The 12,500-nt window shown below is 43.1% G+C and overlaps 1 protein-coding gene across 1 annotated transcript in view; it reads left to right on the top strand.

The window, feature by feature from the left end:
- Positions 1-12,500, top strand: part of col27a1a (collagen, type XXVII, alpha 1a) — a gene marked incomplete at both ends in the record, with an annotated part of 55,273 nt that overhangs the window by 37,492 nt on the left and 5,281 nt on the right. The window contains 20 exons of the mRNA XM_080847203.1: positions 1,665-1,718; positions 2,099-2,152; positions 2,313-2,357; positions 2,592-2,636; positions 2,777-2,830; positions 3,311-3,364; positions 3,467-3,520; positions 4,535-4,588; positions 5,850-5,903; positions 6,919-7,026; positions 7,440-7,493; positions 7,934-8,041; positions 9,300-9,353; positions 9,483-9,536; positions 10,197-10,253; positions 10,380-10,433; positions 10,673-10,726; positions 10,929-10,982; positions 11,162-11,215; positions 11,457-11,564. Coding sequence (XP_080703329.1) covers positions 1,665-1,718; positions 2,099-2,152; positions 2,313-2,357; positions 2,592-2,636; positions 2,777-2,830; positions 3,311-3,364; positions 3,467-3,520; positions 4,535-4,588; positions 5,850-5,903; positions 6,919-7,026; positions 7,440-7,493; positions 7,934-8,041; positions 9,300-9,353; positions 9,483-9,536; positions 10,197-10,253; positions 10,380-10,433; positions 10,673-10,726; positions 10,929-10,982; positions 11,162-11,215; positions 11,457-11,564 — 1,227 coding nt within the window. The remainder of the gene's footprint in view (positions 1-1,664; positions 1,719-2,098; positions 2,153-2,312; positions 2,358-2,591; positions 2,637-2,776; positions 2,831-3,310; positions 3,365-3,466; positions 3,521-4,534; positions 4,589-5,849; positions 5,904-6,918; positions 7,027-7,439; positions 7,494-7,933; positions 8,042-9,299; positions 9,354-9,482; positions 9,537-10,196; positions 10,254-10,379; positions 10,434-10,672; positions 10,727-10,928; positions 10,983-11,161; positions 11,216-11,456; positions 11,565-12,500) is intronic.

Genomic DNA, 12,500 nt, shown 5'->3' with positions numbered 1-12,500 from the left:
TCTCGGCACCCCGTCACTGTGTTTACATCCAACTGAGTGCTGAAAGTGTGTGTGTGACGGGCGAGGAAGAGGGGGGGCATTAAAACAAACACACACAGTCACACTGGACAGCGGGGTGCCCAGCCTTGAGTGACATCTAACAACACAAGCTCAGATCTAAGCAGGTCATAGACTGGGCGGCAGGAACTAAACTGTCCCCGGTGTACCAGTGGAGGTTTACTGCACTTGGATGTCCTGTAGTTTCAAGCTCACATGTTCACTGTAGATTACTATGCATACAGTTGCTGGAGATTGCTTCTCACATTTAAATGCTACCGGGAACACGTTTAGTGCAACTTATTCTGTATTGTTGTGGAGGGCTGTGCAACCTTTTGTTCATTTAGTTTTATTCAGATTTCTGCACATATTCGTACTTACTTCTGAACACACGTGTGATGTAGATCTATACACCAGAATGCAGTGGATGCTGGTGCTCTCAAACACAAGGGAAGCACAGTTGAGCTGATTTTATAAGAGCAAAAATACATGACTGACGTTATCTGTGTCAGCAACAAACACAACACAATAAAGCATGAGGCACTAAAATTAAGCCTAGCTAGTTTGAGTTAGCTAGCTAGCATTTCACTCTCCTGTCAGCTAGGTGGCCATCTAGTCACTAAACACTACCCTACCTAACAGCTAGATGTCCCAAAATGACGGGTTCAAAGCCTATTGTCCAATTAACGTGGATCTTTTCAGCGTTTAAGTGAAGTGAACTTCGAGTCTCATAGGTCATAGGACGCACTGGGGTCCTATGAGCCGCGCCTCCACAGCAGAGTCCTTACAGGCACAAGCTAGACACCTATATTCACGCAGAAGCAGATTCATTTTAACAAACAAACAGTACAGTACTTCTAGAATGCATAGGCGTAGGATGCATACAGACATCTTCTTTTTATTACCGTACAGCAATCTATATATATCTCATTTGGTGTCCTATGGTTAGCCTGGTGACACCAGCCTACGTATTTCCGCCTGAATTGATTTCAAGCTCATACTCAGTCTGGCCCAACCCCATTGACAATCGTCTCCAGAACTCAAAATTTTGCAGGACCAATCAGCGAACAGTTCAGAGCTGTGACGCAAAACTCGCCTTGGAGGAAAAGACACGAAAAGCTATCGGAAAAGTTGTCTCAACTCTCGAGAACATCAGAAAATTAAAAGGAGAACAAGAGTATTTTCTTGTAAGTTTTATGATTGGAAAGGACGTCGTAGCTCTTCTCCCAACTGACTTTGGGAAGAGTTTAATCTACCGAATGCTTACTAAACGTTGCTGATTGGTTAAGGGAACTCCAATGATTTTAAACCTCAAGATAAGCACCCGCCCATCTCGGAAACCAAAATGCATTGGGTTGGCCCAGACTGAAAGACGGAATGAAATGGAGTCACAGCAGGCTGGTAATGGCCAGGCTAGCCTATGGTCCTCCTTACAGTGAATATATTCTGCAGGAAAGGGCCTGTAAATTAGAGTGTATGAGGTCTATTGTAAAGTGATATTCAGTGCATTCTATGTACTCATTACTTGTGTAAAATAGTGTGTGAATGTTTTCGTTAGTGCATACAGTATGTATTACCATTTAACGTTGAGTTTCACCTGCCTATTCTCTCTCACCTGTGTCCTGTAGGGTGGCCCTGGCTCTCGAGGCCCCATTGGTGGTAGAGGACCCAAAGGCAGACGGGTATGTGTGTGTGTGTGTGTGGCTGTGTGTGTGTGTGTGTGTGTATTGAGTTGACTGTAGTCTTACTCTACAAACTTAAGAAACTGATGTTGATACTGTAACTTTATACCCTAGATTATATAGGAGTAGGATGTTGATCCATGGCTGAAATCTGAAACATGTGTGTGTGTGTGTGTGTGTGTGTGTGTGTGGCTGTGTGTGTGTGTGTGTGTGTGTGTGTGTGTGTGTGTGTGTGGCTGTGACACGTGTGTGTGTGTGTGTCTGTGTGTGTGTGTGTGTGTGTGTGTGTGTGTGTGGCTGTGTGTGTGTGTGTGGCTGTGTGTGTGTGTGTGTGTGTGTGTGTGTGTGTGTGTGTGTGTGTGTGTGTGTGTGTATTTCAGGGACCCCGGGGGCCTGACGGGCTGGTGGGGGAGCGCGGTCTGGAGGGCAAGACGGTGAGATGCTCTGGTGTGACTTGTCTCATAAGGTCATGGCAAAGTCATCCCAACTAAACATGAGCGGCACAGCCCCTGGCTAATGTGTACTCTTCTGTCCTATGCTTTTCTCATCCTCTCATCTTCTCTTCCTGAAATCTCCTCTTCCCTCTGTTCACAGGGCCCTGATGGACCACCAGGGAAGATTGGTTTCCCGGGCAATGAGGTAAAAAGCACTTCCTGTTTCTCGCAGGCCAAATGAAAACAAAATTGATGCTGATTAGTATCCCAGGATAATCTGTTCATCTCACTGCTTTTTCTCTGGGCCCTGGCTCTCTCTGTCTCTTTCTCTCTCTCTCTCTCTCTCTCTCCCCTCCTCTCTCTCTCTTTCTCTCTCTCTCTCTCTCCCTCTCTCTCGCCCTCTCTCTCTCTCTCTCTCTCTCTCTCTCTCCCATTGTAGGGGAAGTTTGGGGAGCCTGGAGAAAAGGGGCTTAAGGGTTTTCCGGTAGGTTTTACAACGGATTGCCCGTATGCACGCCTAATGCCTGTTGTGTCTTTTGTGCGTGTAAATATTAGTTCCGTCTGTTTGTGTGTTTGTGTGTGTATTTGTGTGTGTGTGTGTGACGGCTCTGTCTGTCCCCACAGGGTACCCCAGGCTCCTCCGGTCCTCCTGGAGACAAGGGCATAGCAGGAGACCCGGTGAGGATGATGACACCATATTCAGTTTATTGGTCCCCCCCCCCCTCACTCCTGCCCCCCTCTCCCTTTATCTTGACCTTTTTTCTTCTTCCTAGAGATTGTTGAATATTTTGCATTTTATGGCGTTGTAGTTGTGTGTGTTGCTTTTGTAACATGTTTTTGGTGTAATTAATTCATGGTGGCCATTAAGAGATCGTATGTTTTATTGCCGTCGTGTTTCAGTTCAGTAACTCTAAGTTCAAGTGGTCATATGGTTTAGCTTTACCCTCAATATGATACAAATGACAAACTTTTCGATTTTTGTCGTTTAATTTTTTTATCTTTAAGAGACATTTGGAGTCAGGGATGTTGGTGGAATTTGGTCCTAATATTTGTGTGTTTGTGTGTTTGTGTATGTGCGCGCGTGTGTGTGTGTGTGTGTGAGTGTGCGTCTGTGTATGTTTGGCCTGTGCCGGTGTGTGTGTGTGTGTGTTTTTGTAGGGGCCTCCAGGTGTACCAGGAACCGTTGGACCCCTTGGGGATATCGGGCTGAAGGTAAATGCCACCTGAACAGACATTAAGGCATTACATAAAAAAACATACACACAGTGACAGCTTTGACAAAAATGTTGACCTGTCAGTGTTATCTGTCCTCAGGGACCCTCTGGCAATGTTGGGGATTCAGGTCTGTCAGGCGAGTCGGGAGAGAAGGTTTGTGTTGTTGGTGTAGTTTGAGTTATTGTATGATGACCAAAAAGTCCATTAGAAAAACCACAGCTAATTGAGAATGCTGATAAATTTGAACAAAAACTAAGGAAAGAGAGCTCATTACTCCAATTCTCAAGTCCTTGCACTGGCTCTCAGTTATATACAGAATTGATTCAAAGTATAACGTTTTGTTTGTAAGTCATTAAATGGTCTAGGCCCTAATTATGTCTCTGAAATGTTTGCTGACTATAAACCTGGCAGGACTCTTAGACTTGCAGGAGCTGGTCAGCTAGTGGTAGCCCAGAGTTTAAACTAAACAGGGTGAGATGACTTTTAACCGTTATGCTGCTCACTATTGGAACCAGCTCCACATTGAGATCGAATCTGCCCCGGTAACTGAAACCTGTTTTAAAAAGAGGTTAAAAACAACCTTATACTCCACTGCTTTCTATGAATCAGTTGGCTGCTGTGTGTGAGTTTGTAAAGTGAGTGCTTTGTAGCAGTTGGATTTCGTTTCAAGTGATTGCTTTTGTTTTCACTGCCTTTTATTTCCTATTGTCAAAGTTTTAAGTCTATTATGGGTATAGCTTTTTAAGCTTAAAGTGTGAAGCCCAGTGTATGATAATGGGCTATATAAATAAAATTGAACTTGAACTTGAACTTGAACTTGATAATCCTTCTACGTGTATTTGTGTGTGTGTGTGTGTGTGTGTGTGTGTGTGTGTGTGTGTGTGTGTGTGTGTGTTCATGAGTGTGTTTTCAAGCGTGTGAGGGTATTTGTCAGGTTAAATGTGTACGTTTGTAGATATCTGGCAGTTCTACACGGGTAAACTCTTTAATGGTAACAAAGCTGAAATCATTAGTTTCTTTTGTTGTTGGGTGCTGTTTGGCGGAGGCTTCAATTAAATTCCTTTCTCCCATTTTAAGCACTTGGCTGAAGTTTTCCTTGTTAAATGATTAAATGATCTCATAGTGGCTGTTGAAAACAATAAATAGCTGTGTTTTTCATGTCTGCAGGGGTCCCTCGGACCACCAGGAAATGTTGGCGAATCCGGCCTGGTTGGCCCCAGAGTAAGTGGTCTCACCCTGCCACAAAGCCATGCCACTCATCATCACGGTACCACTTTTAGACTAAAAGGGCTTCTTGGGTTGTCAGGAGACCTCCTAAAGGCTCTTGTAAGTCCCAATGTCCTTGTAAGTAGCAGTTGTAAGTCAGCCCCAAAGAGCACCTTTGTGTCTGTAGCCTTGATGGAGAGTCATGCCTTGGCTAAGAGATACTTACTAGAAGGTTCTAGGTGAAACTTTTAAGGCTTTCCCTAAAGAAACAAGAAAAGCACTTACTATGTTTACACTATGAGTGATGAGATTGCCCAGATTGTCTCTGTTTGTGGGCCACTAGTAGGCTAGTGGTTGGTCCTCCCTGTCAGCAGTATTGCTGTCAGTAGTCACTGTGTTGCATCACTTTTTCATTAGCATTAAATAAATCTTCCATTGTCTGCCGTGGTAACTTCAGACTTTCAATAGTTGCCATCCCTCTTGCCAACTTTAATTGGAAATGAATGGCAGCTCATTGTTTTGGCGCATGTTAACAAGCCGTAAGAGTGTAGCACATATATCATTTTCCAACAGTCTCTTATTAAAATGAATGGTACTACTTAGACTGGTCCCATTCATCTCATCTCATCCCAGCCCATTTTTCCAGCTATTAGGACTGAAAACTGTCTTTGTCCTTTCTCCTATGTTTGAGGATTTAGAATTATAGTGTACTGGAGTGGAAATAAAACACATGTACAGATATGTATTTCTTAGTGCTGGGAGCATCCAACGTACACCTGACAAAGAGCTTAGTTGAATTCACAAGCTTTCATGTTTATTGAGCACTTCAACCTACAACTAACCAAACGGGCTGCACGCCAGGTTCTAACTACGACCAGCTGACCTAGTTGCTAGGTCCCTCCAAAGGGTCTCTATTGTGTCTCTCTTCTTCTCTCTTCTCTGCATCTTCATCTCAACCCCTGTTTCAAAATAAAAGTCCCTTCACACTTTACATGCTACGGATATAACAGATATGCTGTCAGACGGATATAACAGATAAGCTGTCAGACAATTTTGATGGCCTTGATGGTTTTCTTGGAAATCTTAGTTCACAGGAGAGAATCTGTCTTCAAAGTTTAAAAAGTATTTGAATTGAAATGTACTTCCTTTGTGTTGTTTTAAATTTCAATATATTTTATTACAAGCTTCAATCTTAAGCAAATTGCAATTAATTTGTTAAGTTTAGTTTTTTTAATCGATTGACAGTACTAACATTAATGTGTGTGTCTGTGTTTAGGGAGAGCCAGGATTAGAAGGAGAAGCTGGGGCTTCTGGACCTGATGGACTCAAGGTGAGAGAAACAAAATGTTAACCTACGCTAACCTACACTAGACTGACCTTCAGCATAGGAGGTCACTGTTCAAAAGTAGCTTCAGATGCAGTTCACAATTTTTTAATAAAGCATGGCTTACACTTTGAATAGTTAAAGTGTTTTTTACCGGAAAGACGTCCACTGTCATAAAGAAGGAAATCATTTGACCCAAAGTATTTTTGCAGTTTTTTTTTTCTAGAGCAGTGAAAAATAGTTCGTGTTAAAGTCTTTCATACTTCAATGTCTCACCATTTTAGCAACATTTTGCACATTACCTGTGTTAGACATGCTTTATCATTTGAACATGCTATTGTCTGAGACTGATGAAAAGTGAACCAGTGGTCAAAGCTCACAGACTACTTGGGGACATTTGAATTAACATGTATTAAGTGACAGTCTTAAGTCTGTTATTACAAGATGTTTAGGTGTCTCAGGTGACTAGGGTTTGTAATCCCAGTCTCTCCCCTTACCCTTATCCTAACCCTAACCTTGGTTCATATCCAATCCCTTCCCTGACTCTTACCTGGGCTGGTATCCAATTCTACCCTTTTACCCCCAACCCCCCCAAGCCTCCCACCCCTTACCCTGGAAAGCCAGTCATGTCATAGTGTAACAAGATTGATGTTTAGATAATCAGGTAGTGCATCATGCATGAGAGTCTGTTGTTGTCCCTGGTATTGACATGTGTGCGATCCTATTGCGAGTATGGAAGGGGTTAGGTCTGGGATGCCAGACACCACTGTATGAGGACTTGCATGTGACATGCGGTGGGAAGTCCCCAACCAATAGCACGAGAAATTTAACATCTTTTCCTGTTTATAACTAGAATCATTTTGATTTCTATTGTGTCAGCGGTATCTTTAAGTGAAAACTGGACCTCATTTACTAATTATGGCTTGTGTGTGTATATATGTGTGTGTGTGTGTGTGTGTGTGTGTGTGTGTGTGTGTGTGTGTGTGTGTGTGTGTGTGTGTGTGTGTGTGTGTCTGCCCAGGGAGAGAAAGGGGATATGGGTCCAGAGGGGTCTCAAGGGGAGAGAGGCGAGGCTGGACTCAAGGGGAAAGAAGGACCACCGGGAGACCCTGGACACACTGGCATTAGAGTGCGTTTACACAAACACAGGCACACACACACACACACACACACACACACACACACACACACACACACACACACACACACACACACACACACACACACACACACACACATCAACACAGCAGCACACTCTCACACACACACACATATGCACACAACACACCAACACTCTCACACACACACACACACACACACACACACACACACACACACAGATGCACACAACACACCAACACACTCACCCACACACACAGATGCACACAACACACCAACACACTCACCCACACACACATATGCACACAACACACCAACACACTCACAGACAGTCACGTCCACTCATCAGCCCAAATACTTTTATTTCATACACCGAAATACATTATGTTTAGAGCCATACCTGATCAGTCTTCTTTCTCCTAGGGACCTGAAGGTAAACCTGGGAAGATTGGTGAGCGAGGCAAAGCAGGCCCTAAGGTGAGTCCTACACCTCTCCCTTAACCTTACTGCACTGTACTCTAACCCATCAACCCAAACAGAGCTCAGCTGCTGGGCTTTCTGAACTTGAACTGATGTCCACAATACCTGCTGGGCACAAGTTATCATAGTAGCTAACTAGTAACCCTCCAAGTTTGACTTGAGAGTTGAGGAGTGTGTTTTGTAAAAATGGAAAGTGACTTGAACTGATGTCCACAATACCTGCTGGGCACAAGTTTTTATAGTAGCTAACTATTAACCCTCCAAGTTTGACTTGAGAGGTGTGGAGTGTGTTTTGTAAAATGGAAAGTGACTTGAACTGATGTCCACAATACCTGCTCCGCTCATATGATCATATTAGCAGCTAACTATTAACCCTTTGAGTTTGACTTTAGAGGTGAGGAGTGTGTTTTGTAAAACGGACGTTATCTGCCTTCCAGGGGACTAAAGGACACCAAGGCCATCTGGGCGAAACAGGACCGATGGGGAAGATAGGAGCAAATGGAGCTGTAGGCCCCAAAGGATCGAGAGGAACCATCGGCCATGTGGTGAGAAGGAGCGAGAGGGAGGATGTCTTAAGCAGTAATGTATGAGAAGGAGCGAGAGGGAGGAGGACGTCTTGAGCAGTAATGTATGAGAAGGAGCGAGAGGGAAAAGGATGTCTTAAGCAGTAATGTATGAGAAGGAGCGAGAGGGAGGAGGACGTCTTGAGCAGTAATGTATGCTGCAGCATTGGCAGAGATGTACAGTGGCCTGCTGGCATTTATGTCATGGAACGATGAATCAGTAGACGCCAGTCTGTATCATGAGGATGTCCAACAGAGCTACTGAAGAAGTACATGCGTGGTACTCTGATCTATTCTGATTTCTAGAGAGGATAGTTTCCCTACATGTGGCATGCAAATGTCTTTTCTCAGTTTCCACATTTGATCCGCTTGATGTGTAATTAGATTTTTGACCTGCTGCTGACCAGCCTAATGGAAAGGAACATAATTGAGTTTCTGTTTTAACAGCTGCTTGTAAGGTAGTTTAACTAACGATTGATATAATTGATTGACTTTGCCTCATCACCCTACCGTACCATAACTGTATAGGAAGGGGAGTACACTGCATAGACACTTGCCAAAGGCATAGGTCTTCTTCTTCGGATAAAGCATACTCTAATAGCGGAGATACAGTTTTACATCTATTGGTATCCTAATATAAAGCTTGACTGCAGTCTTTGGACGGTCTTTTCTTTTTTCTAATACAAAATGAATTTGCTTTGGATAAATGTTGTTGGCAGAATCTGCTACTCTGTAGCAGGTTTGTTGATATCCCCAGGGAATAATCCAGAAAGCATACTTCCTTGCAGGTTTTTTCATGTTTATGCATTGATGTTCATACGAGTAGCTTAATGCTTTGGATATTTTACATCTGATTAATTTGGAATAATTAGGTTTTCTACATTATTTTCAAGTGTATCTCTTTCTATCAATGCAGATGCACCAGTCTAGTAAAGCATTGCAAGTACAAAAGTACATAAGAGAATTTTCATACATAATGCAGACATAATCCAACACAATTCAGTTATGGATGAGTTAAAGCCAACAACAGACCTAAACTAGCCAAACCATCCACCAGTTAATGTGAATGTCTGCACTGGTCCATACTGTTGTTTGTCAGCGCTCTGCGTTTTCTGTTTAGAGCAGAACTACGTATACAGAGGAGAAGAATAACGTCCCAGCTATTCATATGATTTCTATTATCCTCTGAACATCCACTCAGCAGTGGTTATGAGCATCTGTTCTCTGTCTTTCCCTGCAGGGTGCACCAGGGCGAATGGGCCAGCAGGGGGAGACAGGAATACCAGGCTATGAGGTGAGACGCAGTGCTGCCAAACACATGCTGCCGCAGCACTACACAATAGGTCATAGAGTACTTTACAAAATCTTACACTAGACCAGGTATGTATAGGATTGACAAAATGTGTCATATGTTTGCTCGTAGGGTCATCAAGGTCCAATAGGCCCACTTGGACCTCCAGGACCCAAAGGTGAAAAGGTACACACGCACCACACATTCTATTCCCTACGTAACAAACACACACATTGCAAACAGACATTGACCTCGACATTTTGAGACACTCAGTTGCTTCTCGACTTAATCCCTAATTAATGTTCCGATGAACTCTGGCCTATGACACGCTCTTGCCTAGACAGACCCAAATAAGACCTCTGCCCTATAACACAATCTGTGCACCGTTTATCTGGTCTCCAGCTATGCAGATGGGCTTTGATCTCGTTCCTAACTGAATGAACGAGAGGTTTTATGGGGGTGATGTAGGGTTTAAGTGAGTCACTTGACCCGGATCGTTCCGAACACTAAATGGAACCCACGACTCCCCACTGTCATGTTTAGAACTCACACAACCTCTCGCACCGAAGGCACTCACACCAACCTGCCCACATTCATACCCACTCCTACACACGTTGTCATACATTGCATTTGCACACACACTCATTCAAGCTCGTTAACTCAGTCAAGCTGTGTGGAAAGGCCTCCTCGGGCGTCTGTAGTCTTATATTGTCTGATCTGATTAGCTTTGGGTTCAAACAACACCCTTGCACATAGCCACACACATCACATGCACACATGCTTCTTGAATGCAGGAAATGTTCCACCCTAATGTACAGTTACCCACAATGCTTTGCTTGTTCTCAGGGGGAGCATGGGGATGATGGGAAGGTTGAGGGGCCTCCTGGTCCACCCGGACACAGAGTGAGTTTCTCCTGTTTCATCTGTTTCATAGAGGCCATTTCAAGGCTTTTTAAAGCATGTATGCTTAACTTTATGTGTGTGTGTTTGTATGTATGTGTGTGCGTGTGTGTGCATTCATGATTTCAGGGACGTGTGGGAGACAGAGGAGACAGAGGGGAATCTGGTGATCCAGGATACAAAGTAAGAATATATCACAACCAAACCATTTTTTTCCTCTAAACTAGAGTTAGCAGTTAATGAAGCAATATTGATTATACATTTTTCATTGTGTTGTTTCGAACCTTGACCACTTACAAACAATCCCACTTTTTCCGTTCTGTGTTTATTTTAACTTACATCAATGCCATTTCAGAAATCACCATGCAGGTACATCTACTTAGAACCGACCTAAACAACTTTACACACTGTTCTGTTTTTAGGGTCAGCTAGGTGTCGACGGAGAACGAGGCAGATCGGGTGCCCCTGGATTACCTGTGAGTCATGACCCCACACATCTAGAACCACATCTGCTGTGTGTCTATACAGCTGCAGTTCATTCAGACGCACACTCTTACACTCAAAAGAGCTACTATGAAGGTTACATGGAAAACCCAGAAGCAGTAACAGTAAAAGTGCCAATTTAAGTAGGAACATACAGGCAGTCAGTTTAAGCGTCATGCCTTTGCTTTCTCTCAGGGCCACCATGGACCTCGAGGACCACAAGGGCCTAAAGGGTCTAAAGGAGAATTGGTAAGTGAATATTTATGTGTACGTGGGTGTGTATTAGTGTGTGCTTCTGTGTTAAATTAAATTCATGTTTATTTGTTTTCAGAACATATTTTTCCATTAATGTGTTTTTTTTAAACACTCAATTATGTTATTCAGGGCTAAGTGTTTCATGCCATCTTTGTGTGTGTTTGTGGCTGTAGGGCCAAAAAGGCAAGCAGGGTCTAATAGGAGACAAAGGAAGCCGGGGATCAACGGTAAAAAACATCATCTGTACTTCCATCCATTTACCTATCCACCATCTACATAGATGACTTTTTTATATACAGTACATATATAAAAAAATCCCTTCTTGTTATGGACTGAACATAGCACATATTGACAAAACAGTCATCACAGTGATAAATATAATGTAGTTCTATACGGAGTATATAAAATAAAAAGGAAACATCCAATAGATGACTTTTGAACCTCTCTCTGTGCCTGTCTCTCCTCCAGGGTGTTGTGGGTTTGCCTGGGCCTCGGGGTGTGGTGGGTCGGGAGGGGCAGGAAGGGCCTCCAGGTGAAGATGGACCTCCAGGGAAGGACGGGAGCAAAGGCGTACCGGTGAGAATAATAGTTATAATAATTCATAATAATGGGTCTTGATCAGGGGTCTCAAACTTAGGCCCGCGGGGCCAATTCCGGCCACCCAAGCGGTTTTATCCGACCCGCAAAGTGCCATTGATTTAAAATAGATAAATAGAGAAGATCCATTGATTTAAATGGGCCACCCCAACGTTTACCGTAAAATTCTGGCCCCCCAATGACCAGACTGGATGCTCATCAGCCCCCGGGTAATTTGAGTTTGAGACCCCTGGTCTAGATACAGCTGCAAGGATAGCATTCAAAAGAATCCCTTTTTGAAAGGAAGCAATTTCGCTGTTGAAAAATAATTGTAATATTACTGCACCATTATTCATGGCGAAAGACCATTGTTTCTTTTTCTTTAAAAAAAAAAACCCCAACAAATTTCTTCCAAAATACCCCAAAAGCCATACTGTGTCAGAAATTCAACTGGTTAGTAACATTTTGGTCTGCCACTAAAATGCCTCACTCAAGTGAACGTACTTCCTTCAATATGCTAACAGTGAACTTTTTTTTTTTGTGCTAGTGGCTAACAATGTAATAACTTTACCATCCCAACAATACAAACAAAAAACCTCCCTTGATTCAACCATAACAGGCAAACAATGTAGCATCCCTCATATAATAGATCCAAACTACGTAGTTATAACACCACAAGCCAACCTTGTCACTCTTTTCGAAACAAAGGTAACAGGCTATAAGACCGGCCCTACCAGGCTATCATTGATTGGATATAGAGTATGTCATCCTTTTAAATGACAACAAAAGCTGGTCCTGTAATTCCTTGCTGTATTATACCAACAATGGCAAGCATACAGGAAAACCTACGTTGGAATTAGAATTGGAATTAGGAAGTTATTGGAGAAAGTGTTGGTAGGATATTAGCAATTTATCATTCAATCCCTCCTTTTTTTG

The sequence above is a fragment of the Sprattus sprattus genome (genome assembly GCF_963457725.1).
Source record: "Sprattus sprattus genome assembly, chromosome: 11".
Lineage (NCBI taxonomy): Eukaryota > Metazoa > Chordata > Actinopteri > Clupeiformes > Clupeidae > Sprattus > Sprattus sprattus.
This window is presented reverse-complemented; position numbering and strand designations above follow the sequence as displayed.